The sequence below is a fragment of the Trachurus japonicus genome, chromosome 19 (genome assembly GCF_045865225.1).
Source record: "Trachurus japonicus isolate A0001 chromosome 19, Traja_1.0".
In the NCBI taxonomy this organism is placed as follows: Eukaryota; Metazoa; Chordata; class Actinopteri; order Carangiformes; family Carangidae; genus Trachurus; species Trachurus japonicus.
Genome location: NC_140925.1, coordinates 19,448,316 through 19,475,306, shown reverse-complemented (window position 1 = coordinate 19,475,306; position 26,991 = coordinate 19,448,316). Strand labels below are relative to the sequence as shown.

Sequence of the window (26,991 nt, the reverse complement as noted above, 5' to 3'; positions counted from 1 at the left end):
CTGTAGGCCTGTTGCCTCCCCAGTGTGCTGCTCTTTCATAATGGCAGATGAGGAAATAATTAAGTTCACATAGTCTACTGTGGCAGAAAGCAGAGAGCTTATGGGAAATGTGGTTTTAATTTTGAGATATGCATGTTTTACAAATACCAGTGATATGAACAGATGTTAATTCTCCAACGTAAAAATATAAGAGTGCATCCAAGTGTAAAACTAAGAAAACTAAAAGGAGTGTATAGTAGGGTAGGTAACTGGTGGTGGCCTACATTACCACTTCAGCAATGTGGTCAAAAAGTTGCAACAGAGACATTGTTAAAAACAAACAGCATAGGCCAAGATATCCTCGCTTAACCTAGCAGCCTACATTTCCCACAATGCAACTCCAAAACTCCACTGGACCTTCCCTGCCCATGTTTCGTGACCATTGTAAATCTTATTTGAAGAACCAAAGAGGAAATCATGCAGCTGTTTTCTGTGTTGTAAATGCTTAAGTGTAAAATTGGTGGAGTTCCCCTTAAAGGCAGCATGAGGACAACAAGCAGCACACGTGACTGTTCATCTCCATGTATTGGAATGAGACACAAATTAATTATTACTATAATAACGACAAAATCACATGTAAATAACAGACTACATATCTTTATTATTTCTTCCAATATGTTTCCATTAGACATGAAACAGTAGCATCATGAGCAGCTTTAAAATATACAAAGAACTAGAGACCAAGAGTTGGTGAAATAAAATAAAAAAAAAGTTATAAAGTAAAAATACAAAACTAGGTCTTTGTCAAGTGTTTTACAGCATGTGTGACTATTTCAACATACATCTACTATTCCTCCCCCAAACTGTATTTACGACAATAATTACGGCGTTTTCTCAGCGATACTCGTGTGCACGAACGTCTCACATCAACAGATGACAAAGATGCAGAGAGAAGAGAGTGAAGAGTGCATGAGAGCATCTTAGCTGAAAAGTGAATTATGGCATTTCAAAGTGCAGCAGAACTGACACAGGGTGTAGTTTTGCTTTTTAAGAGTGAATTGTTGTAACATCAGCAGCAGGCAAAGAACTCTGCCTGTGGGAGCAAAAAAAGAAAAGAAAAAGAAGACGACTTGCATCAGTTTGGGTTTCATCATCATTATTTCCACCCTGATAAGAAAGTGCAAAGGAAACTGTCTATTCAAATGTATAGAAGCACAATAATAGATGCACTGGAGATCTGTATCTATTAAGTTCAATGCTTCAACCCACAAACTATCAGCACTGGGTTTCCAGTGTCTGAAATGTTCATTCATGATTCCAAACGTGAAAATGCAGTTACAAAGACAGGAAACTGTGAGCAACACAACAATGCTGAACTGACTCGGGTTTTGTGGCTGAAGCTCAGTTGTGGTTTTAAAAAAATAAAATTAAAAAAATAAATCCAGTTTGTATCCATGTTAAAATGTAGAAACACAACTACCCAGACTGCACTCAGCAATGTCTAAAAATAGACGGTGGCTTCTGTGCACAGACGTGGCATCCTTATTTAAAACTAATATTATGTCAAGCAGAAGTAGACGTAAAAAAAGAAAACATGACCACTGTCTGGGGCCTGGGATTGCTCCTATTTTTTTACTGAAAACACACACACACACACACACACACACAAAAAGACAGGCCTTCAGACAAAGCCTTTTTTCCGTTACTTATACACCAAGCCTCAAGTGTGTGATAACTGTCTGACAGCTGGCAGATAACAGTGTGTCAGTGTGTTCAGGCCCCCTGGTGTCCACACAGAGCTACTGCAGCACAGTGAAAGTAGTTACAGTAAACACGTTGGCAGACTCAGCATGACTCATTCTGATGACTCAAGAACTCCAATTATGAGTAAAAAATAACCCGCTCTGACTGCGGTGAGATTACATCAAAGAAACAGAAAAAGCAGCGTCCAAGACAAAGAAATGCGACAATGTCAAGCTTGCAAACTCATGTTATTTTTTTTTAACTGCACATATTGACCACGTCTGACATACTGTAAATCTATTAGATGAAATGTTGTGCTAATTCGCAGTTCGTGCTTTTCAAATGTTCCCCATCCCACAGTAGGAGCTGTGTAAATGTGCAAACGTGTAGTTAAGATGAAGACTCGAGTCCTTTTCAAGCTAAAACTTAAAATACTGAAACGTTAAGTCGCCGAACAAAGGACTTGATTTGGACAGATGTTGGTGATTCAATCAGGAGCGACAGGTGTCAGATGGCTGGAATTGTAAAAAAAAAAATTGACCTTAAAATTAAACAGCTTAGACAAAATTAAACTCAAACTGAAATTAAAATACACTTTTTGCTGAGAAAGCAGCACCTCATCTGTGTTTGTTCTGACATCTGCATCACCATGATGGCTCCTGCTGGTTATTTGACTGGTCCAGTATCTGTATATGGATGTTATTACCACTTGTATAGTGTGTTTTATGTTCCATAGTAACCCTGGTGTCACCTCTAACTGGTCTGCTAGTTGTTTGGAGTTGGTTGGATCTGATCATTAGCAATTAACAATGGTCAACTCGTAACACAATCGAGTTGTAGCCCGAGGCTGGTCGAGTAGGCGGAGCTACATCAGGTGAACACTGTCAGACAAACACAATGGTGAGTTCATTCCTTTTTGAAACATGGAAAATCACAGTTTTTACACCTTTACATTAACCCACACAAATCAAAACTTTCAGTTTGACTTTAAATGTCAAAAAAAGCCTGTAACATCTGGAAACATGCATCTACACTGACAGAGGAAATAGTTCACTGCTGTGATGGAGCTCCTCTATGGAGAAGGAGCATCTAAAGTTAGCTTTAACCTATATTCCTCCTCTGCCGTGTTAACCTACATTGTGGCCTGCAGAGGTCTGACTGTCTGAGCGAACCGGCTCCAGCTTTAATCCCAGCCATTCAAATGACGCCCCAATTACACCAGTGTAATCCTGATCACTTCTGCTGCTGCCCTTCACTCCTGCTGCCCGCTGGAGCAGACGCACTGTATAATCTATAATCTGCTCTGCCTTGCTCTTATATGTTCCGCCAATATAATTAACATTGATCCATATGACTCGTGTTTTGGACTTGGCTTCCCTCTGAGTCCAGCCCCTCGCTGCAGTGAAGGTCGTCCCTTTAAAAATCCCACAACACACCAGCATTCACATTAATTAATCTAGACATATAGTTTCTGCAGCTTTGCACCACATAAGTACCAAAACAGCCTCAGTGTGTGAAGCACATTGAGATAACTGCAGTCAGGCCGACTCATTTGTCCATTTTTATACATCTACATATTCTTTTTAAGTTCATAAAATTAAAAGTTCAAAGCTTTTATGAAACTTAAATTATATTTTCCACTTCCAGTCATGGTAAAAATCTAATTAAACTTTTTTTTATGGATTTCTGTGACTGGGGGAACTGATAAACAAGTCAGTGACCATCTGAAAACAACAGGGACTCGACGTTACCACTGAGAAGCGAGACTGAGCTAAAATGTGAAATTAAACTCCTATAAGCCAGAAAACGTTTGTTCATAAGTCAAGTATGATTCAGTATGTACAAGTGTGACTCACAAACTTTCCAAAAACGACACAACCCTGTTTATTTTCTGGCTTGTGGTTTTAACACAAATCAGCTCAGAGCGTTGGGGAGGTGTGGGTGCAGAAATGTTTACGCAAGAAGGTCCTCGCATTCATGAGCAGTTTCAAAAACAGGTAAAACAAACACACGACTCTACAATCAATCAGGCGTTTGAGAGGAGCAGCTGCACAGGAAGGTGAAGTACCATCCGCCATTAAAGTATCAGTCTGAACAGGATTCAGCTGCGGTGCCACGAGCGCCTGTTTGTGCCACTTTCCTCCTTTAGAATTCGTCATCGGAGCTGAGGAGGAGGGTCTTCTCTGTGTCGCCGCGGGCGCTGACGGTACTGTGGGTGCGGGAGACGGGCGGCGGCGCGCCCTGCTCCAGTGTGGACTGCTGGGTGTACTGCTGGTAGGCCGGGGAGAAGTTGTGGATGGCGTCCTGGACCATGTCGCCCGGGTTCATGGTCTCCTTCAGGCTGCTGGAGATGCTCTTCATCGGGGCACAGCGGCCTGCGGGAGGCAGACATGACCAGAGAGTTAGAGGCCAGGAGAGAAAGTGAAAGAAGAAAGTGTGGAGAGAGAGAGAGAGGAGAAAAGGATAGTATGAAAAGGAAAAACGATGTGCAGTATTGGTATTTAGAAGAAAGGCTAGGGGGAAGTAGTGGGTTAAAAGAAAAAATTGAAAAAAGGGGAAGACATTAAAAGGATGGTGGATTTATGGTGGAATGAAGAGAGAGGGGAAGAAAGTGGGAATGAGGAAGCAAGGATGAGAACAGAGGAGAGAATAAAAAAGAGGAATGGGAGGAGGAGTGATTTAGTGGGAGAAGAGGCTGGAGAGAGGAAAAGAACAGACGGCACATGGAGAGAAGAGAGGGATGGGGTGTCGGTGATTTAGAGGGTGTTCACCACGAGACAAAAGGAGAGAATGGGTGAAAGAGAAGTGAGGGGAAGAGCAGGAATTGTGCCGGGACAGAGGATGTGATTTAGAGAGAGGGAACAGAGAGGGGGAAAAAAGGTTCACAGTGATGGAGAGGGATGGAAGTCAGGACCCAACATGAAAAGAGTAAGAACGGGTGGGAATGATGGAAAGGAAACAGTTTTGTGGGAGCGAAAGAAAATGGTCACAGTGAAAGGTAAAAAAACACCAAATCACATTTAAATCCGTAAATAAAAAAGGAGAACAGTGTGAACAGAAATGGGGATTTGAGAAGGAAACATCATCATGTGTGACCTACCAAACTCTCCGTACGTAGGAACGGGTCCTTTATGGTGCAGCAGAAAGAGAACAGAGAGAGAGGAAGACAGGAAGAGACATGACCCATTTGGTGTCAAGAAAATGTGAGCGGTATGGAGGACAAGAAAAATGAAAGAAGAAAGAAAAAGAAAAATTGGGGGAACAAATGAGGCAGAAAATCTACACAAGCTTTTTTCACATCACATTTTACCCTCTGTCTTCTCACCTTGTGAATCCAGACTCTTGTCCATGTAGACTCTGTACGTGAAGGCGTGTCGCAGAGCCAGCGCCGCAAAAAACATCTCAATGCAAATGATAAAGTCCTGGTAACCGGCGGCAACCGTGCCCTCGCCCAAAGACACCTCGAGGGAGTCTATCTTAGGGATGGCCCCGCACTTCTCCAGGATGGCCAGCAGCATGCCTGAACGTCAAACAGACAAGACAGACAAGATAAAGCTTAATGCAGATAAAAAGACGCCATTACGGCTCCGCATGACACATGGACACTGTTCCCACAGCGACCTCCCTACCCTGCCAGAAGGAGAGGAAGATGACCGACTTGACCATGAAGAACTTGAGCATGGGGCTGTAAGGGCTGAGCAGCTCCCGCGTGGCGAAGTAGAAGAGGAACAGGGCGTACAGAGACAAGCTGACGGAGATGTTGTAGATGATGGTTACGTACAAGTAACCACTGGCAACGCTGTGGGAAGAGAAACCAGAGAGAAGGATGTTAGCGCTGTTGAATGATGTTTTGCTCTAATTATCCACTGTCACAGGTCAGAATCAAAGCCTTCCTTTCAACAGAGATTTAAACTGGAACAATCAAGGGAGGAGGAGATCGGTCCCGGTTATTCAATTCATCTAAAAATTAAAATGAGTAATCCTCAGGTCTAAATCTGGTGGCAAGGAGGAGCCTATGGTGATAAACCGTCTTCCTGGTTGCGCTACTTACTTGAAGTCTCCATCTTTGTATTTGCCGTAGGCCTGCAGGATGACGGTGATGACGGCCATGAGCGGTTTGACCACGCAGAACTGCAGAGTGGCCTGTTTGCAGAAGCGCAGGAAGCCGATGGAGTAGGCTTTTCCCCTCAGGCAGCAGGTACCGTACATGCAGCTGGACCTGATGGAGGCAATGACAATAACATGATTTGTTTCTAAATATCTGTGGGGTGAGATAACGTTGTCGGAGCGGCGAACGCTGCAAAGAAAAACCTCTGCTGGTTATCCTTTTTCCCACGCTTGGCTGCAAACACTTATTGGCAAAAAGGGCTTTCAAAAAATCCAATCATGAGACATCTGAGACTTACTCGATGGGTTTCCCCCGGATCTCGGCCATGATGGCGCTCTCCCCTCCGAGGTATTCATAGCACAGACTCAGGAAGTTGTAAATCACAAATGCTGGTGGGGGAAACAAAAAAGACAGAGAGGGTTGGCACCATCATCTCTAATAACCATGGCAGTTCTCAACAGCCCCTCAACATGTTCTAGTACTGACATGTGAAACAGAGCGTACATGACGGACAAGTTTGGAACTTTGTAGTTATTTGAAATGAAAACGAAGAAGCAGCAGTGAAATGTACATCAGTTTTGTTTTATCAATAGCTGATCATATCCACTTATTACACTGAGATGAATCAGCTGAATGAAATCCCAACAGTCGTCACACCTGTGATTTTGCTGCAGTGACATGTCAAACTATTTACTGTGAGGAACCGACTGTTACTTTCTCCTTCATGGCTAAGCCACATTAAGTTGAGCCTGTTCACTGCATTATTGCTTTGATCTTGAAAACTGTGGCATAAATTAGCTTAATCTACACTTCAGCCTATTTATTGTCACTTTACTATTTGTTGTGTATGACATAATAAAGTTGGACTTGGCAACACAAAATGGTCTAAATACGTCAAACTAAAAACTCGCCCACACAGACCCCCACACAAAACACATCACTTCCTGTCACACGTCTGAAACTTTGCATATTGCATAATCACATGTTATTTGTGCATTTTTGGTCAAACTGTGCTAACTATAGCTCAGACTGGAAAATTGCCCCCCCCCCCCCGCTTTTTTTGTATTCCTAACGTTTACCAACAAAACCACAGCATCCTGTATCAAATCAGTTCTTCCAGCGTAAACACAGCGCTAATCAAACCACAACATAAGAAACCATGTGACAATCTGAGAGGAGTCGAACAGTGATGAAGCTACAGCATATTATCTATCTGAAAACAAAATCAGTGCATGTGTCTGGCTGATGTAGTGGCATGAACAGACCTGGGGGAAAGCAAGACTTCACTAGTGGCAGATTCATGAACATAGAAATGTAAACAGCAGATAACCTGAGAAAAGCTGAGAATGCCTTCTACTTGTTGCTTGTTGTTAGAAACTAAACTTGAATAAAATGGACCAACCCTGCAGCTTTTGTTTATCACTGTATGCAACAGAGTCTAAGTCCTTGTTTATAGCTGAGTCAGAGGAACAGTGTAGTCAGAGACACTAGAGGTTACGGTCAGTACAGTAATAATCCCAGGCAGCACAGGCTCACGTGGAGCCTGAAGTCATAGACGACCAGTGAGATTAATGGCTCACTGGGGAAATAAAAAGTCATCTCTGATGGCATCACTGTCTTCATTTTCTAGATAAAAACCTCACCAGACTTTCACAATGATGGATGAATCAAGCCTCCACACACACACACACACACAGCTTTCCCTGTGTGACTTTCACCTGACAGTCTCTTGTGACCAGTGGATTATCTCCCCTGTGTGCTGCTTCAGTCAGAGGCTGATGACGACCAGCGAGCTCATAAAAACACAAGCTGCGGGTTAATCCTGTTAACCCCCGAGGAACCGCTATATGTCACTATACGTATGTGTGAATATTCACACACAAACACACACACGAGGAGGATGTCTGACTGTGCATGTACCGTAAACTGAGTGTGGCGGCAGGTGTGAACAAGTTCACCGTGAGGCCATGAAAATGTGATTAATCCTCAGCGTGTGCCACGATTTGTGTGTGTGTGTGTGTGTGGGTGGGAGTGGAAGGTTCAGTGTGTTGTTGCAGTGTTGTGTCATCACACACATCTCAAAGCAGATCTCAGCTGAATAGCAGAGATTCTTGTCATGTTATTATACTGTCTCTTTCCTCTGACCTTACCTCTCCCACACACACACACACATACAAGACTTAGATAATAATACGCCCGTTCACAAAAGCCAGTGTCTGGAGCTGAGTGATGAGAACTGGTTGATCTGCTCTGTGTCTCAGCTGTTTACCGTGATGCTCCTTCACTCCTCCCCAAGGACCCCCAGTCAGCACCGCTCGTTGCCACGGTGATACAGTAGGCCGACACACAATGAGAAGAGGAACTTTGCAGCAAGTTTGGTTGAGAGAAACTCATTATCTGATGCAGCCGTTCTCGTTGATGAGGAAGATTTGCGAGCACAGTTGCCATGCAACAGGTCGGCCCATCCTCGCCGAGGCAAAGACCTAAGCGGGGCTCAGCAGCAGCGTTGTGGGAAAGGGAGGGTAAAGAGGAGGAGTAAAGGAGGAAGAAGAGATAGAGAGGACAAGAATTGAAAAGAAGGTGGAAGTGTGAGAAAAGCAAGTAAAGGGAGGGAGGATGATGCTGAGATAGGAAGAAAAGAAAGAAAGAGGAGGAGGAGGAGGACAGCCATCTGTCTGTGGGAGTGATGTGACGACCACTAATACTGACGATGCTTCCTGTCAAAAGCAGAGCCATACATAGAGCATCTGCGCTCCCTATCCGAAAGCATGTGACATCACCGGTTCACTGGTACAGGAAGTGACACCCAAGTGAAGTGTCACAGTGAGCCGACTACTCCTCTCATGAACGTCACAGCTGACAGCAGAGGACGAGAAGTGGAGGCCTTCACCACCTGCTGCCCATCTAAAGCCTCCACCAATCAGAGCGTCAGACAGCGTTGTCGGGTTTACATCATGTATCCGCTGTACGAAGCTGTCGGATCATTGTCTCCTTCGACTTCTCTGACTTGACACATACAAACAAGCTGCAGTGCTGAGCCTGGGAGACTTCCCCTCCAACAGTCGGCACATCGACAATTCACAGCCACCAATCATTAAAGGGATAGTTCAACATTTTGGCAAATTGGCCCATTACCTTAATCCCTATAGTTTTAGGAGTAGATTCGTTACCTTTAATTGTCAGTGCAAGCTGTTTTTAGAACGGCAGAGCAGAGCCGTGAGCTGCTCAGAGCTATGCTATGGAGGCTAATGGGATTTCTTGGTTTCCCTCATCAAACTCATCAAATTCACAATCCAACAACTTCAAAACGCTCTTGTGGACAAGTTGTGACCTGCACATTCTTTCTTGGGAAACCAAGAAATCCCATTAGCCTCCGTAGCATAGCTCTGAGCAGCTTGCAGCTCTGCTCCGCCGTTCTAAAAACAGCTTGCACTGACAATTAAAGGTAATGAACCTACTCCTAAAACTATAGGGATTATGGCAATGGGCCAGTTTGCTAAAATGTTGAACTATCCCTTTAACGTTTTCCAAGGTTATTCAAGGGCTTATGTTTTTTAAGCCTCTAAGTCAGAGCCTACAGTCACTGAAAAAAAACTTAATGCACAATTCAGATTTAATGCTCAAATCTGACTTTTTCATTTGGCCCATGTCAAAAAACAACAACAACACATCAGATTTAACTGTGAACTGGTCTTGGTCCTGAACTGATGACATGCGTAGCAGAGCGACTACAAAGACGTCACACGCAGCATACCATCATACCAGAGAGTGGAGCCCCACCCACACAGTGTTGGTTTGGATTGTATAATTATCATTGTTACGTAGTGCGGGACAAGCTGCTTGTCACCAATCTCATCTTGTTTCCGCAGCTCAACTGGAAAAGTTATCAACAGTGGGGTGGATTTTAAATCAAAAACGTCTGTTGATCTACTATTAAATGTGTCTATTAAATGTATCCTAGTGTGTCATGAAACACCTGACTATAGCACTGACGGCTGCTGTGTGGGAATATAAACTACTAACCACGGCAGGATTAATTAGAAGTGTTGCCAAGTACCTTCGTAACAGTCCCTGACGGTGCTGAAGTACACGTAGTACTGGTCATTGGTGAAGAAGAGGAGGCTGAGCCAGGAGTCGAAGGCATAAATAGGAACTATGAAGAGGATCCTCACGATGTGGCGCTGCTCCCTGGGTGAGCTGTAGAAACGTAGGTGCATGTAGATCTGGAACAGACAGAAGAGAAAATCATAAATTAAGTGTAAACTGGGAATTGTGGGAAATAAGTTCGAGATTTCAACAATATCATCAAAAGGTCAGAATAAAAAGTGTATCTTGCAGGCAAGATTTAAAATGACATGTTCCACAGCTTTGTGGGAGAAGAAATCAAAGCTGCTTCCCCAGTCTTTGATACAGACTTACTAGTCTACAACAATATGTGGACTAGTAAGTCTGTATCAAAGGGCTTAAATGCTTTAGCAGGAAGATGAGACAAGTGTCCCTAAGTTAGGCTGGAGCACATCTATTAAAAACTAAGAAATGGGACTTATTATAAAACTGGATTGTCATTATGTAAATACAGATAGATTTAAACCACAAGACAGTTACACAACATTTATGTTTTTACTGTCGATGTCACCCAGTTAAACAGTTACAGCATGACACAACCTCACTGGGATGTCAGATGTGCAAAAATGTTCCGACAGATTTCATACAGGCTTTTCATTCACCTGGATCAAGTTTCAGCTTGTGTGTATGTGCTGAATACGCACATACACACGTGGTGTGTGTGTGTGTTTGTGTGTGTATTCATGCTCAGTATCACAAACACCTGCTGAGGGATGTTGCCAAGCAACCCTTGCCCTTCTCTGGGCCTGAGCAGATGTGTGTTTTCAAGATCATGTCACCTGTGCATTAAACAACACACACAACTGCCCGCTGTATCCACCTAACATCTTTTTGCAAACACCTCCCTCTCAAAACTCATCAACTGTATCTGCAGCTAAGTGAATAAACCTCATTTAGTTGAAGTAGATTAACAGATCTGATGATGTACTGTATACCCCTCCCTGTGCCCGTGTTGTTTGGAAATCGTTACCTGGTGACATGTGAGGATGAGCGCCGTCCAGACAAAGAAGCCCGACACAGCCTGTGCCGCCGAAGTCATGAGGAAAATCGGCGGTTCAGAGTTCAATCGCGGGGCCTCTGGGAGCCAGGAAATGTTGGGGCCCATCGGGGCTGCTGTGAGCGGGGGCCCGGGGGCCGCGGCCAGAGGAGAGTCTTCCCCCAGCCTCTCTGAGAGCGGCATGTCTCGCCTCCACAGCCTCAGCATCTGGAAGTGACCAAAGCGTCACGTCTTTATGGGACAGAACAGACGACCCATCAACCAAACACTCCACAGGACACGTACGTACGCATGTATGTGTACATATAGTAACCACTGAAACTCTTCAAACAATGACACAATCCAGAAGGTATGAACATTTATACCCACTGGTAATCATCAACCTGATATAGATCACATACCCTGTGTTATCAGTGCAATGTGTGATCTGGGATAGGAAGCCAGATAGAGGACAAACAGACACGTTTCACTGTGATCAATAATGTGTGTAATGTGACTTTATATAAGAAAATCTTTTCTTTTTTTCTTGTTCCTGAATGCCATCTAACATATCCTGACCTTTACTATTCTGCTTTAGAGCATGCTTTGTCTTCCAAGTTTAAAAAAAAAAAGTGAAATGTCATTTAGCTGCAAGGCATTCTGGTATTTTGAGGCTTCAGTGATTCCTCCTTGTGGACAGTTAAATCCTAACTGACAACATGTTGACGGTAAAAATTAACTCTAATCTATAGTTTTAATTTACTGAAAATACTACGATATGATCTGATATTGTCAAAATTCAACTGTTATCTGTTATATCCACTCAACAGACTGGACTTAAATTTGTCTTAGCATTAAATAAATGTACATCTCAGGATGCAGTTTCCCACCTCTGCTATTCACACATATTTCCCAGTTGGACCAGTGAGTCAGACAATAATCAGCTGCCTTCAAATTGACCAAGTTTAGGTGGAGATGAACAAAAGACGTCATACGTTTTGTTATATCCATGACCCATCGCTGCTGCTGCTGATGATGATGATGACTGCACTTGAAGTGGCCAGGAGACATGTTACATAATAAGCAGCAGCTTGTCAGTGTCTAAAACAATGGCAGTCATGTTCTCAGGGTGCATTTGTTCTTGGACACTGACAGACAGACATTTGTCATGATAGAATAGAACAAGCTTGGGGGAGAAAGAGACCTTGATGCTGTTGACGTGTAGCGGGAGCCCACGCAAACACACACACACACACACAATCGCAACGCACAAAATGCACAACGCAAGCAGAGATTACAGTGATAAAGGAGTGGGCATGAGCTCTAAAAACGGGCGCTGATCGAGAAAGTCGACAAGAGACTTTACCCTTCGTTCTGACCTATTATGGCTCATCTGCCACAACGGCATGGCAACTGACAGTCACATAGCAGAGGGAACAAATGGTACGGACAATGAAAGGCTGACATAACACACTCCCACATACACAACCAGCCATTTAGGTTCTTTACAACACTAATACCATTACCATCGAGTGATTACATTTGGTTTGATTAAATGAATTAGGTTGCTTTCACGTGTACATATGTGACACTGAGAGGAGTTATGGCTGGACTGTTTGAGTGTGTATGTGTGTGTGTAATATGTGTGTGTGTATGAGAGAGAGAGAGAAAGAAAGACAGCAGCAGGTCATTTGTATTGGTTTGCCAGGGATCAGCAGATCCACATGTCAACAAGGAGAAGTGAAGGCATCAGCAGCCACACACAGACACAATAGCAATGACAGTGAAATGATGCTGTGGTGGAGCAAAGGGACATCTGTGTGTTTCATTTGAAAGTCAAAAAGGGTCAAACACACACACACACAGACACACACACAGACTGGGGCTCCACTAGAGAGGCAGGGGGTCAGTAATAAAACAGAGCAACAGATGGTAAGGGGTGATGAGGGGTGGGGGGGCAGACGGAGGGTGTTTATAATTCATAAGTGATGATATGGTTGACAGCCACACTGGATTATCATACCTTCTGAGGCAACAACAACAACAGTGGGATTTGCTGAGCAGGGAGCCATTAAACCACTTTGTCACCTCTGTCTGTACTCAGTCGTTATTTACATAACACTGGTTTTATATTTTATGGCTGTGAATTCTTGCTCAAGAGAAATCTGACTCATCAAGTTTGAATAATATGCAACAATATAAAAACAAGTGACCCCACAAAGAGCGTGTAGCTTTAAGACACTCACCTTTGCTTACAGACAACCACAACAGTTAACGCTTGAATCCGATTTGTGGATCTGTAAATGAAATAAACGCTTCTGTTAGTCAGGTAAATTAAGTGTCTGAGTTAGGGTAAAGTAGTTCTCACCTGTGTTTTCTCACCTGGTGTGTAGGCTGCTGCTTTTAAAAGCCCTGCTCGACAAACTCACGACCAGAAATAACCCAGAAACGGCCCTAATTCCTCCTCAGAACCGCACCGTTGCTTCATCCATGTTGAGCCCTCAGCGGACCGCCCCGTCAACCTCTGCGTCTCCCACAAAACAAAAAAAAACACCACAACTCACGCCTAAAGTTTGTTTCTAATGCTAAACGCCGTCTATACTGTCATTTCAGCAGCCCGGTGTGCCCGTTAACATCGTCTAAAGTCGGTGTTTGTGAAGTTAAAGCAGTAAACTCCGTCATTCCTCTCCGCTCCGGGCTCCTCCACCGCTCCGCTGACTTCAGACCAATCCCTGCCGGATTAACTGCAGATCAGACTGGCCCCGCCCACTACTCGGGAAGAGCCGCCTCAGCCAATCAGCAGCTGGATACCACATGCAGGGGGCGGGGCTTGTGCAAGGAGTCTATTCTTGGTCCGGCGGCAGTGTGGGAGCTGATGAGAGGGACAGGAGCACTGTGCCTCCACACTGTGATTAATTATCTGTTCACCACTTCCTGTCCTAAATGTGTAATCAGAAAAATGAAACTTTGTTATATGTTATGTTATTGTTTAGTTTTAGTTTTTTTTAAAATAGTTATTACAGACTGTGACCTGTCAGAGGGAAAAGCACAGGTGTAACTAATGAGAGTAATGGCTAGATGTCAGCACTCCAGTAGACTTTGTTGGAATAAATATTCACTTTTAATTCACCCACCTTGTGCAGTGACAAATAATATGAACCTAAAGCCCATTTTTATGTTGTTGTTTGTTGAGTCAGATCAAATTTACTTTATATGCTGTTAAATTGTTATAGCTATCTGTAACAATGTAGCCTACAACATTAACTGCTGTGTATAAAATGTGTTTTATTGGTAAAAATGTAATCTGCAAAGTAATGAATAACTAGATGGCAGGCGATAGTGGTGGAATTAAAAAAAAACATATCTTTCTTTATTGAACTGAAGTACACACATCAAGTAAGCAAAGTTTGAGTAAAGTTACTGTTCGCAATCAGTTTTTACTCTTTTTTTCCCTGTGTCACTAAAAGCTTTTCTACAGATTTTTGTTATCAAAGCCAAAACTAACATAACACCAAGGTCATGTGACATGTACTCAGTTATCATTCAGGAATATTCAGTATGGCATGTCAGTGTGGTTGGGGTAGGATAAAAAAAAGATTATGTTAAAAAGGCAACTGAAGAAAACCTGACTTCTAATAAGATGCATTCAAAATATAAGTGAAAGCGATTAAAGGATGTACAATAACACTGTTAATCAAAATTAAGAATATGGTAAATAAAGTGCCATAAGGTCAAACATACTACCAGGAGACTGTATAAGTTGTGTATATTTTTATTGATTCAGAAAATATACACAAATATCATAGTAATAAAGTTGAAGCATGGTAAAGAAATGTACAGGACATCAGTCAGCTCCTCCTCATCGGTGACATCTGTCCATCCTGACAGCTCCGGGTCAAAATTCACTCCTTAAAATATTAGCAAGAACCTCTGTGTCATTGCCCACCACAGTGGAAACCAAAAACACACACTTGTGGCGGACTCTAAAGGTTATTGTCTCACTCTTTGCCCCCAGCGCTCTCAGGACGTAAACAGCACTACTTCTCTCCAGCATCATCTTTAAACAATCTGTCACATTCTGGCAAAAGGTATCTACACATTTACATGTATTATAAAACCAAAGAAGCAAACAGAAAGAAGAAAAATACAAATGTAACACCAGACTTGTTCACCACCAAGATCTTATAACTTTCTCAAGTCTCTTCATACCTGGAGTTACAAGCTGGACTAAGGCTTTATCATATCATACAATCGTAATGGCTTTCCCTTCATCCTATCCTCAACTCAACTCAAAAGCTGTCTCACTCCTGTTTCATGTTTTTTTTTTTTTTTTGACATTCAACGAGCATGTTCGCCGAGTCGCTCTCACCTCCGGGTGACAAACTTTTAATTAAAAGGTCGTCACATTTATAATAATTTGTGAACAATTCAACAACAGTCTTGTTTCCCTCCTCTTCCCCTGCTTCCCTCAGACTCTCTAAAGCAAAGCTGAAGGCAAAATGAATAGTTAAGACAATAACACACAGACAGACACTGACATTTACAGACAAAAAGCAGCCTTGCTCCCGATCAGACTCTCTCAGTCGTCCCCTCGCTCTGATTCCCTCCTGGGCCCCCATTGAAGCATTCTCCTGTCATCTATTATAGGCCTAAATACACTTTTGTGTTCATGTCCATAGTTGTTAACATATTCATTTATAATCGAGAACACCATAAACAGCGGATGTAGCTCTCAAACATTAGCAGGTTGATAGTTGTTTTTTAAATTCAAACACAGGTGTAAACCACAGAATAGTTGAAATTTAGTCCATTTTGTGCACTTTAATGTTTTTTTTTTCTTTTCTTTTCTTTTTTTTTGCAAGTTGAGCCTCTGAGTCGATGGGCAGGTGAATATGAGATAAGAAGGGGCGGGACCTGTGTGTTGTTTCAGCCCCTTCCTCCTCTAGCCACAACCCGAAAAGCAGAACCAACCAGTTCAAGCCAAGAGTCTGTTTGTCTCACTGGTTTTTCCATCGTCTCGGTGTTTCTTCCAACACCGAGCATGCTCACACAGCACTGACAGACACACGGACACCATCGTCCCCCTTTTTAAAGGCCCGCCAAGCCTCCCTCTGCTCCTCGTCTCCTCCTCCACTCATTCATGTTTTCATTCATCCATTTGAAAAGTAAGGGGTATTTGATACCCTGCAGCTGCTGGACAAAACCAGGAAGAGAAATGTTAGTTTTAACTGCACTGTCAACACATAGCATGAAATGACCAAAACCAAACCTGTGTTAGTGTAATTGTTCCTTCCTCACTTATCTGTCATTTGTTTTTAGTGCAGAAGTAAAAGTTAATAAAGGTAATGAGTATAGACTGACTATTTTTTTTGCAAAAGGCTCAAACAGCAGGTCATTTTTTAAACAGATGTTACATAAACAGTAGTTGGGGACGATTTCCATTACCACATTGGAAACACTAGTGAGTATTAGCAGCAGCAGACTGGAAAATAAAATCACAGTAGGCTAGGTGTTATTCCACCTCCAAAATGTTCTGTGAGCAACAGGGACACAGTCAGTCTATACTGAGGACAGACTTCATGGTCATCTAATTATCAATGTGGCCCCAATGCACCATGAGGCTGCTTTTGATTTTTTTTTTTTTTTTTTACTTGTTATGTTAAATGTTTTACTTGTTATGTTAAATGTTGTTATGTTAAGTGTTCCTCTTTCAATTTCAAATTTCCTGTCAAGGACAAATAAAGTTTATTTTAATCTTAATCTTCCTTTCTCTACCTGGATGTGAGGGGTGAGGGTCAGAGGGTGTGTTTAAGAATGCTGTGTACGTGTGTGTGACGTGTGTGATGCATGCGTGCCCATACCTGCCACTGACCTGCAGGTCAGCCGAGATGAACTCACTTTGCCAGATGTTCAAACGGCACACTGACCTGAGAGCAGAGCGAAAGATGAGAAGCTTGAAGCAGAAAAAAAGGAAGGCGACAGAAACCTGAAGAAAATGCGAACCTGTCTGAGCCCACACCCTGTCACCTTTGTTAGTTCTGGATTTATCACTTGACTTGACTTCTTTGTGCTCTTTAGTTTAACATAGGGTCTGTTAACACAGAGGTTTGCTGCTAGTGTACAACAAATTTAGATGACAGAGAGACCCACAAAGAAACAGCAGCACAAAACACAGGTTTATTCACTTAGTCTATTCTGTGGTCATTTCCCATTTTGCAACATGAATTGCAATTGATCCATTTTAGTCACAAAACATCTCTGCTGCAGTTTATTTATGGTTGAGCTCTAAAATAAGAGTCAACATCTGTGCGTACAGCTGTGGGAGGCTGCTGGGCGCACCGGTGCTTTGAGCCAAATGTTAACATCACCAAGCTAACGTACTCACAATGACAACATACTGTAAACATGCTGAGGCTAAGTATGTAAGTTCAGCATCTTTGTTAAACACATTCACATGCTAACATTTGGTTCCACAAACTGACAGAGAGCTGAGGAGAAAGTTTTGCATTTGGTCCTTAAAGAGGAAGAATGAGTGGTGGTTATTGTTGTTTGCCAAGACCTTTGGCTTTAATTCACCCTCTGAGTAGCGCTAAGTCTTCAGACTGGCAGCTACAGTGTATTGGAAAAGGAAAGTGAAGAGATGAGCTTGCTGTTGAGCATGCTCACTTCAGTAAAAGAAAAGACGTGACAGAAACAAGGGTTAATGCAGTGTTTTTCAACCTTGGGGTCGGGACCCCACCTGGGGTCGCTTGGAATTCAAATGAGGTCGCCTGAAATGTCTATAAATAAAAAATGAATTACTGATGAAAATATTTTTTAAACTAATAACTATTCCTTTTAAAATTATGATTAAAAACACCACACACAATCTCAAACAACTGTATTCTATACTTTCACTTTCTCAAATATAAATCAAGTTCAGATAAAATGCAGCATATAAAAATATGAGCTGGCGCATCTTGATTGACGGGCAGTCACGTGATCACACAGTCACAAGCCAAAAAAGGTTGGGAACCGCTGCTCTAACTGTTAGGTAGGCCACATGCAGCATCAAATCTAAAGCGTGTAAACTACAGCTGAGGAGTGTTTGCTCGCTCATTGTTTATGTTGTGTCGGTCCCACAGGAATGCATTTCGTGACGACATGTTCTTATAATTAAATAACAAGGGCGCCTACCTCCCTTTTTTACAGCAGAGGACCAGTCAAACCACGTCTTCCTACCTGCGACGCGTTGATGCGTGACTGGTCGAGGCGTGCAGTGAGGTCAGAGGAGGAGACGTTGGCGGGGGCCCCGCGATGAAGCCTCATGGCCACCTTCCTCTCTCGCTCGGCTCGCTCTGCTCTCCCCGCCTGAGGCGAGCGGTTACCTGCACACACATGCACACACACACACACACACACACACACAAACATGTGAAATAAAAGAGTTGATGCTTTCACACCCGTTTAACCCTCCACATTTTTGTCCACCTCTCACACTTTCCCAACTCCCCACGGTCAAATGAAAAATCACTAGGGCCTGATTTTTGGCAAGGAGGTGTATTTTTGGGTAAACTCTGGATGTCCCGAATTTCAGAATGAAAGTCCAATTTTTGGACCTGTAATGAATTTTTACCACATCCATGACCCTTCGCCAGACAAAAATTTCCAATGGGATTTTTTCATGTAAAAATAAAGTAAAAATTTTAACTAACAGATATCATCATGAAACTTCCCAAGTTTATTACTCACATTAAGACAAATATTTTTTGTATTACAAGTTTTGTCAAATCTTATGTTGTAAATTAGGCAATATCTAATTAAATATGTGCTAATTTCCAGAACTGAAATCTGAACAATGGATAAAGCAAAATCCAAAATTCTTGTTTTATTTTGTTAACATATTATAGTCAGAAGCTTTCACCAAAGGGATTTTGGATATCTCTTTTTTATGACTAAAATACTGTCACCAACCAAAAACCCCATAGAGCCCCATAGAAATTTTGTAATTTTGCAGGAAAAACAACTGGCCAGGAAGGGGTTATTTATTATTATAAATTTTGAAACCCATGTCAAAAGTGATTTTCTGTTTAGTCAAGACCCAGCCCTATATGTATCACAAATATTTTGGAAGTAACTGATATCTAAATTTTGTCCAGGGGTCATGGAAGTGGTACAAATTGAAGGATCATCCGAGGGTTAAACACCTCAAAATAACATGCTGACCTGACTGCTGGATTCCACGTGTGACCGGGTTGGACGGTGCAGCATCTGCCTCGTTCCTGACTCTGTTTGCCGCTGAGGGGTTTGGACCAGACGGCAAAGCTCGACCTCCTGCTCCTCTTTGGCCTCCTCCTCCTCCTCCTCCTCCTCCTCCTCCTCCTCCTCGCTCCTCCCCCTCTTTTCCCTCCCTCCTCTCCCTCTCTCCGTCCTCTGCTGTCCTGCTGGCCCCCTAAAAAAAACAAACGGGAACAGTGCAGACGTCCAAGGACAGGAAGTTACTCAAAAAAGATTTGAACTTCCCAGCTGGAGTTGGTTTTCACAAAAAAGCATGCCACTCACAAACTTCAGCATGTTCCAGTCGAACACGTAGTCGTAGGAGAAGCCCTGTCTGTGGAAAAGGTTCCTGAAGAGCTGCCTAAGGTAAGAGTAGTCCGGCTTGTCATCGAACCTCAGGGAGCGACACAAGTTGAGATAAGTGGAGAACTCAGCTGGGAGACACAGGAGAGACAGAGGAATGGATTTATAGCAAAGACAGTTAAGGTGTTGAGGGAAAAAATGGGAAAATCATCCTTTCTACTGTTGTCACATTCTGTTTTTTCCATTTTTACATCCAACTTGTGTTGTCAAAAACCCATCTTTACTCACAGGGGTATCCCTTGCAGAGCACCTCAATAGGAGTGGACATTTTTTTCTCGCTGATGCGTTCATACTTCTGTCTCTTGGTGGCGGCCTTGAGCCCCTGCCAGGGCAGAGAGCCCAGGTTGAAGTACATGAGAACGTAGCCCAGGGACTCCAGATCATCTCGCCGCGACTGCTCTGTGGAGGGGAAGAAGGAGAGCAGAGAATGAAACAGCAAAAAGAAAATGTGCACAGGGACAAGACGAAAAGGTAAAGAAGGACATTAGAGGATGAAAAGTTTAGTAGAACACACACATTCACACATTCACATAGTATCTAGGACAACTTCTGTGTGTGTGCTGTCTTACCAATGCCCAGATGGGTGTTGATGGAGGCGTAGCGTGCGGTGCCGGTGAGGTTCTTATTCTCACGGTAGGGGATGTGTTGGTGCGTTCGGGCGTCCCGGTATTTCTTGGCCAGGCCGAAGTCGATGATGTAGACCAGGTTGCCTTTCTTGCCGAGACCCATCAGAAAGTTATCGGGCTTCACGTCTCTGTGGATGAAGTTCTTGGAGTGGATGTATTCGATCCTACTGATCTGCAGCAGTGAGACAGGGAGGAGGATTTATCAGGATTAAAGGAGAGTACTGGTGGTCTTGCATCTTGTAGCCCATTAACACAATTTTCATTCACAAGGGAATGCTGTGATCTGATCTAGGTTTAGTCGTTCAGGAAGCACCTGGGTCATCTCATATCAGTATGCTATAACTGTTGCTGGTAGCAGGTGGCTAACTTCAGTAGAATAACATGAGAGAGACAGAAGTTAAAGGACACATATTATGCCCCCTTTCCACAAATTAAAATAGTTCCCAAGTGTCTTAAAGACAAATCTGTGTCATGTTTTGGTCAAAATACCCCAAGGATCAAACATCACAGCTCTTTTCATCTGCTCAAAACAGCCCTGTTCAGAACGGCTGGTTTCAGTGCCTGTAACTTTAAATGCAGATCAGCCACTGCTTGCCCCGCCCCACCCCTTCTACTGGTACCAGGTAGGGGTGAGGTTATGCAAATTTGAACGTCAATTCTCACATTTTGGAGGCCAGAAGGCAAGATAAACACCCAGATATATGTTAAAGAGCCTTCAAAAAGTGACATTTCCATAATATGTCCCCTTTAACATCAGTGTTTTCATCACTGGAGACTAAAGTAAAGAAGTCTGATCCCAAATGCTTTTTCTTGACCTTTTCTACACAGCGGCTATGTAGCTATAGCAGAAGTTGAATAGCTCTGGAAGCTTCCTTCAGAGTCATTGTTTCCACAGGTTCAGTGCTACTCTATGTGAAGAGCAAACTGAGATGCACGTTTAAAATAAGCAAAATGTCTTTTTAATTTTTTATGTCACGGTTACATAAGTCTCATGTAATTGTGCATGTTGCCATTAGGTAATGTTTTTTAAAATGCAAAGAAGATGCTCTGACATCCAAGACCTGACATTTGGCTTCCAAAATGCAACATATGAATGTGTTATTATGAAAATCAAAGCCTGAAGACACAAGATTAGCACAGACAGGGAATGAAAAGGATTCTGGATATTTGAGTGTTTCTGACCAGAAACGAATGAAATAGAGGTATGATGATATATGAAGAACAGCTTTAATTTATCTAAAATCATCTGTTATAGTGTAGTACAAACTACATACAGAACATGCAGTGGCAGATTATGGTACTTGAAATGCAGTAAAACACCAATTTGTGGATACAATTGAAAACTGGCCGATCTGATGTTTGACAGTGTATAAAATAGAATCTTTCTTTCTTCAGATTAGTTTGAACTTTGACCTTACAGTAACATCTGAGGAACAACGACTCACTTTCACACAATGAGCTACTTTCTGGTAGAACTGCAACACTGGGAGTCTTTACACTCCAACAGTGTCTGATCTAAAACTGAAAGTGAGTTTCACAGGCCACAACTCGCCTCACCCAGTGAAATACAGTAATAGTTGAGTCACTGGTACTGATCAATAACCCTGTCAGCCTGTGTGCAGATATATAAGGGTCATTTTATGTTATGGTATGGAGAGGAAAGGAGAGGAGAGGAGAGGAGAGGAGAGATGTTGCAACGACAGCAGAGAGCGATTAGGAGCAGAGGTCAAAGTGGTCGAGAGAAAATGGGATGAAATGAACAAATGTGCCAGTTGTAGACTAAAGAATGACATATGACAGATTAAAGAGGCCCATAAAAGACACCACGGTCTGACCCATGCGAGGAGGATTAGGCCGCCTCGCGGAGCCGTGCCCTAGATTTGAATTGACTTTCACAGAGCGGCTGAATGGCTGGAGATAGTGAGGGGATAAGCTTTGTCTGGAGCCGGGAAACAAGCTTCAGCGTGGATGAGAATTATTCTCCGATTTCAAATGATCCATTTAGTTGTAGTCTAAAAATAGAAACATGCTTTTATTAAAATCTTTCTAACTTCATATCCTGGGGTTGACTTCAGAGCACTGTGTGCAAACCAAGGTGAAAGTTTAGACAGCGGGTGCCCTTTTAAATCTGCTTTCATAATTTAATTTGTATCGTTCAATCATTTATAGTTCTGTTCATCTATTTTTTCTCAGCCGGAGGTCTCGAGGAGCCCCGTCATAAAGATTCAATGAACCCGGAGGTCTTTAATTAAGAGTTACTCCTGAGGAACTGTGTGGTCTCAGCAAAAGCCGGTATGGACCTTTACGTGTAACAGTGTGGACGTCAGTGAGTCGGTGAGTCTGTCTCACCATCTGGTCGGCCAGCAGCAGCACCGTCTTCAGGCTGAACTTGCGGGAGCAGAAGTTGAACAGGTCCTCCAGACTGGGCCCCAGCAGCTCCATTACCATAACGTTGTAGTCGCCTTCTGCTCCGCACCACTTAATAGACGGGATTCCCACTGTGGGGAGGAGGGGGAGGGGTCAGAGAGTTAGCAAACAGAACAGTGCATCATAACACAGGGTGGAGGAACTCCTGTATGTGCAGGTTATGATTCATAATGATTATTATTATAGTGCAAGACTATGTCACTGCTGTATTTGATGATTATTTTAGTCTGTTGCAACAATTGATCAACTACTTTTAGCTGTTAAATCCTTGATTCATTGTTGTTTGTCTTTGATTCTCTATTTATTGCTTTTATACATTGTACAGAGAGACATTATTATTACTATATAAATTACTAGTGGTGGTAGTACATATCATAACATAACATTACTTTTATATTATATTATATTATAACTTTTATATTACTTTTCTATTTTATTAGTGCATTATTATTATGTATATGTTACATACATTACATATGACATTGTATACTTGAATAGCCTATGTCAGTGTTTTTCAACCTTGGGGTCGGGACCCCATGTGGGGTCGCCTGGAATTCAAATGGGGTCGCCTAAAATGTCTAGTAATTGATTAAAAAAAATTACTGATACATTTTTATTTTAACTATTTATTGTTTTGATTAAAAACACCACCCACCATAAACAACTGTATTCTATACTTTCACTTTCTCAAATATAAATCAAGTTCAAATAAAATGCAGCATATAGAAATATCTGAGCTGGTGCATCTTGATTGACGGCCACAGTCACATGATCGCAGGGTCGCCAGAAATTTGTGATGTCAAAATGGGGTCAGGGGCCAAAAAAGGTTGGGAACCACTGGCCTATGTTATTATGGGTTTCTGGATTTCACTATCATGTATGTATGCACATATTTCTAATGTTGTCTCTCTAATTTCCCAAATTTCCCATGTTCATTTGTCATTCATGCAGGCTTTATCTGATTTATCCCTCTTAGTAAGGTAAGGTAAGGTAAGGTAAGGTAAAGGTACTTTATTTGTCACATATACAGCTAGTACAGTAAAATTCTTTCTCTGCATTTAACCCATCCCTGAGGAGCAGTGTAGTTTGCCTCTTGTGACGTTGTGACTTGTGACTTTCCCTCTGGGATCAATAAAGTCTTATCTTATTCTGTGTCTTTTAATTCCGTCATTAACATGCATCACTTCAACAGCCCTCAAAACCTTTCCACAGCCGTGACTATACCTCAGTGCTGCTCAGTGACCACTAACATATTTAATTCTAGCTGTAGATGACTCGCGACCCTGAATGCACCTCATATACCCTTAAATGTTCTGAAATACCTTCCAGGATCTTTAAAAGCACTGCAATGCCTCTGAAACAACTGTAATCTTTGTTAATACCCCTCAACTACTGTATCTAACCATCAGTAGATGTTAATACCCCTTAATGCACCTGAAACTCTTCACCGCCTCCTGTTGAAGCTTTCAAAAACCCCTGAAAATCTCTTTGTCGCATCTCACCTCCGCCCTGCATCATCTTGTAGAACTTGCTCTCGATATGGAGCTGTGGATGTTTGGTCTTCACACATTCCAGTTTGATGGCTACCTCCTCTCCTGTAGCAATGTTAGAGCCTGATTGGAGAAACACAAGAGACACAGTTACAACATATCAGCAGGTTGGACACAACCAGGGTCTCTTGACCCGTGAAATTTAACCATCATAGCAAGTAAAAAAACAAAATCTCACCGAGGTAAATGTCCCCAAAGGATCCGCTCCCTATCTTCCTCCCAAGGCGGTACTTGTTCCCTACCCTCAACTCCATGGCTCCTGAGCTTTTCAACTCACTGACGGGATAAACGCACACAACACACACACAGATATCATCAATCACTGGTGATCAATAGAGTAAAAGGACACTGTGGTGCAAAGCTGCAGACTTTAGACTCAAAGCTATATGAGCCCTTGGGCGGCTTTATCATGAAAGAAAATGAAACTGGTGGTTTGGGAGAAATTGACTGCCGAGATGAGGGAGAACGAAACGTGTAAATTACTGAGCCGGTGACACAGTGCAGTGTGAGTCTGAATCACTGGGACCAGGGAGGAAAATGTTGCTCATTTCCAGCTATGAAGTGACTTGATGAGACTGTGAACGCACAGTGGAGGCAAAACGTTTCACATGATCTAATAATGCAACAACCCGGCTCCTTCCTTCCTTCCTACCAGCCATGTTTTGTTGAGTTAGAGTCATTACACCTTCAGAGGGCACCACCATAAATCGTGGTATCTCAGAGGACGACAATATAGGCCACTGAAGTGTTTATGAAGTGCATGGGGAAAAGGTGAGAGCAAAAGAAGAACAGAGCGTGTAATTTTATAATATGATTTATTCAGAGGTGCAAGGGTGTGTGTGTGTGTGTGTGGTGTTGGGGGGTGGAGGGTTGGATCAGCATCTCACACACTCTTCTCCCCAAAGCACTTCAAAGGAGTCTGGTCCTGTGTACAAGCAATTTGCATGAACTCCCAATTTTCTGACTGGAGTCCCCTGACAAAATTCGAATGAGTCATGTTTTCCTTCATCAGGCCGAATGGCCACGAAACAAGAGCTCAGAAGTGGGAGAAGACTGAAGGTTCTTAAACCACAGATTACACCTCACCAAAACCAGTTTGACATTGCTCTTAATGCTGACCGAGTTCATTTTTTTCTGTCTTGGCTGCACTGGTACTGGTAGACCTACATAGCCTACAACAGCAACCCACCTCACAGTGCAGAGGGGGAAAAAATAAGGCAGAGCGAAGCCACTGCTGCACATTAACCAAACCCTTTACCTCAGGTTTCTCCAGCTCATTTCCTCCCTCAGCCTCCAAAGATGCTACAGTCTACAGTCACTGTTATAAAACTGAAGCTGCAAAGGACTGACACATATACACATACACACACACAGGCGAGACGTGATATATAGCCAGAGAGAGCACACTTCATGCAGTTGCCCCAGATAGCACAGGAGAGGGACAGGGGAAGGTGCTGAATGCAAAACACACACAGTTCATCTCTCACTGACCAGCGAATGTGGCAATAATTCCCATAACCGCACCCTCCTTATAGGACCTCTGAACACGCGCACCTCCCGCCCTAACACGACTCTATGTGGACTCTATTTGTCTAACACGAAACACATCACACAAACACAGACACACACGAGCATCCAGACACCTTGACAAGCCAGAATACACTCCCCCACCCCTCCAACCCTCCCACCACCACCACCACCACCACCTCCTCCTCCTCCTCCTCCTCACCGGGTTGTGTCAGGCTCCGTGGCCGCCCCACCACCTCCACCAACCTCCCCGGGCTCCGGCTCTATCTCTCACTCAGGACCCTGGACAGCGACGCACCGACGCGGCTTCGGACGGCTCATAACCTCGGAGATCTGTGACCTGAACTCCCGCTGCAGAAAAAAAAAAGAAAACCCCCAAAAAAACACGCAAAAAAGAGAGAGAGAGATCCACAAAAACAGAGCAGATCCGAGCGGACCAGAGCCGTGCCACTCTGGAAGATTCTCACTGCCAGGATGCTTTTTTTTTTTTTTTTTTTTAAATAAAGGAAAAACGCTGGAACCAGACTGAGGTCCTTCTCTCTCTCTCCACTGGCTGCTCTCTCTCTTCTCTCTCTCCCCTCACACACCCCCACCCAGCCCTCTCTCTCAGTTTACACCATTGACAATATCAATGATGTCATCCACAGACTTGCAGAGATGCCCGGATTGTCTTAAAGCCGCCGATCTGCTGCTGTTTTTTTTTTTTTTTTTTTTTTTGCGGACATGAATGAAGCTCAGTCCGGTCTGCAGGCAGCATGTGTCCGCACCATAGACTGTAAAAAGAATGGACGTAGCGTCCGTGACGTCCGCACCGGCTCATCACCATCACCTGATCCTGGAGGTGCAAGGATCAACATGTCATTATTGTTGCACACAGTGACGCCATGTGCCACCCATCCACATATAGGGAGAGAAATGACCATGGATGCAGTCTATATATAGGCCTGGTGTTAACAGCTCCCTCTAGTGGCTCTGACAGGAAAACTGACTTCATGTCTCATAACTTTTTGATATGTTTTAACATTTGGTTGCAGGTCTGTTTGAAGATTTTTTTTTTTTTTTTTTTTTTTTACAACACATTCATTATACTATGGTGGCCCAAAGAGCTCAACTCATTGCAACTTAAGAAAACACATGCAAAGATATAAAAATTCAAAGAACAACTTAATCAATTCGACAGCACATTTGCTGCAAAAAGTCATAATACCTGAAAATACACAAAGCCACAACACAACAAAAATGTTATAGGGACACAAAAACGTGTGGGGGGCTGCAGGGCCTGATCTGGTTCACTGCTTCCTGACTTGAGAA

The 26,991-nt window shown here is 43.0% G+C and overlaps 2 protein-coding genes across 9 annotated transcripts; both read right to left on the bottom strand.

Moving 5' to 3' along the window:
* Positions 1-618: 618 nt before the first annotated feature.
* Positions 619-13,638, bottom strand: tmem184ba (transmembrane protein 184ba). 5 transcript variants are annotated; one of them, XM_085760983.1, is made up of 10 exons: positions 13,314-13,638; positions 13,178-13,228; positions 10,926-11,183; positions 9,888-10,053; positions 6,129-6,219; positions 5,774-5,941; positions 5,352-5,521; positions 5,048-5,242; positions 4,823-4,849; positions 619-4,097 (listed from the first exon to the last, which is right to left on the bottom strand). In XM_085760983.1, the coding sequence occupies exons 3-10, from the start codon at positions 11,157-11,159 to the stop codon at positions 3,868-3,870; spliced, it is 1,281 nt and encodes a 426-aa protein (XP_085617109.1). In that variant the 5' UTR covers positions 11,160-11,183; positions 13,178-13,228; positions 13,314-13,638; the 3' UTR covers positions 619-3,867. The 5 variants fall into 5 exon arrangements, with proteins under 5 accessions (XP_085617109.1, XP_085617108.1, XP_085617110.1 ...); XM_085760982.1 differs by having other exon boundaries at positions 10,926-11,159; XM_085760984.1 differs by lacking the exon at positions 13,178-13,228 and having other exon boundaries at positions 10,926-11,159; positions 13,300-13,638.
* A 1,049-nt stretch (positions 13,639-14,687) lies between these two features.
* csnk1e (casein kinase 1, epsilon) lies at positions 14,688-26,250 on the bottom strand. 4 transcript variants are annotated; one of them, XM_085761162.1, is made up of 11 exons: positions 25,883-26,250; positions 24,332-24,429; positions 24,106-24,216; positions 22,526-22,674; positions 20,120-20,348; positions 19,779-19,949; positions 19,473-19,621; positions 19,137-19,362; positions 18,153-18,298; positions 16,793-16,858; positions 14,688-16,124 (listed from the first exon to the last, which is right to left on the bottom strand). In XM_085761162.1, exons 2-10 carry the CDS (start codon positions 24,405-24,407, stop codon positions 16,826-16,828), a joined length of 1,290 nt encoding a protein of 429 aa, XP_085617288.1. In that variant the 5' UTR covers positions 24,408-24,429; positions 25,883-26,250; the 3' UTR covers positions 14,688-16,124; positions 16,793-16,825. The 4 variants fall into 4 exon arrangements, with proteins under 4 accessions (XP_085617288.1, XP_085617289.1, XP_085617291.1 ...); XM_085761163.1 differs by having other exon boundaries at positions 14,688-16,121; XM_085761165.1 differs by having other exon boundaries at positions 16,804-16,858.
* Positions 26,251-26,991: the final 741 nt, after the last annotated feature.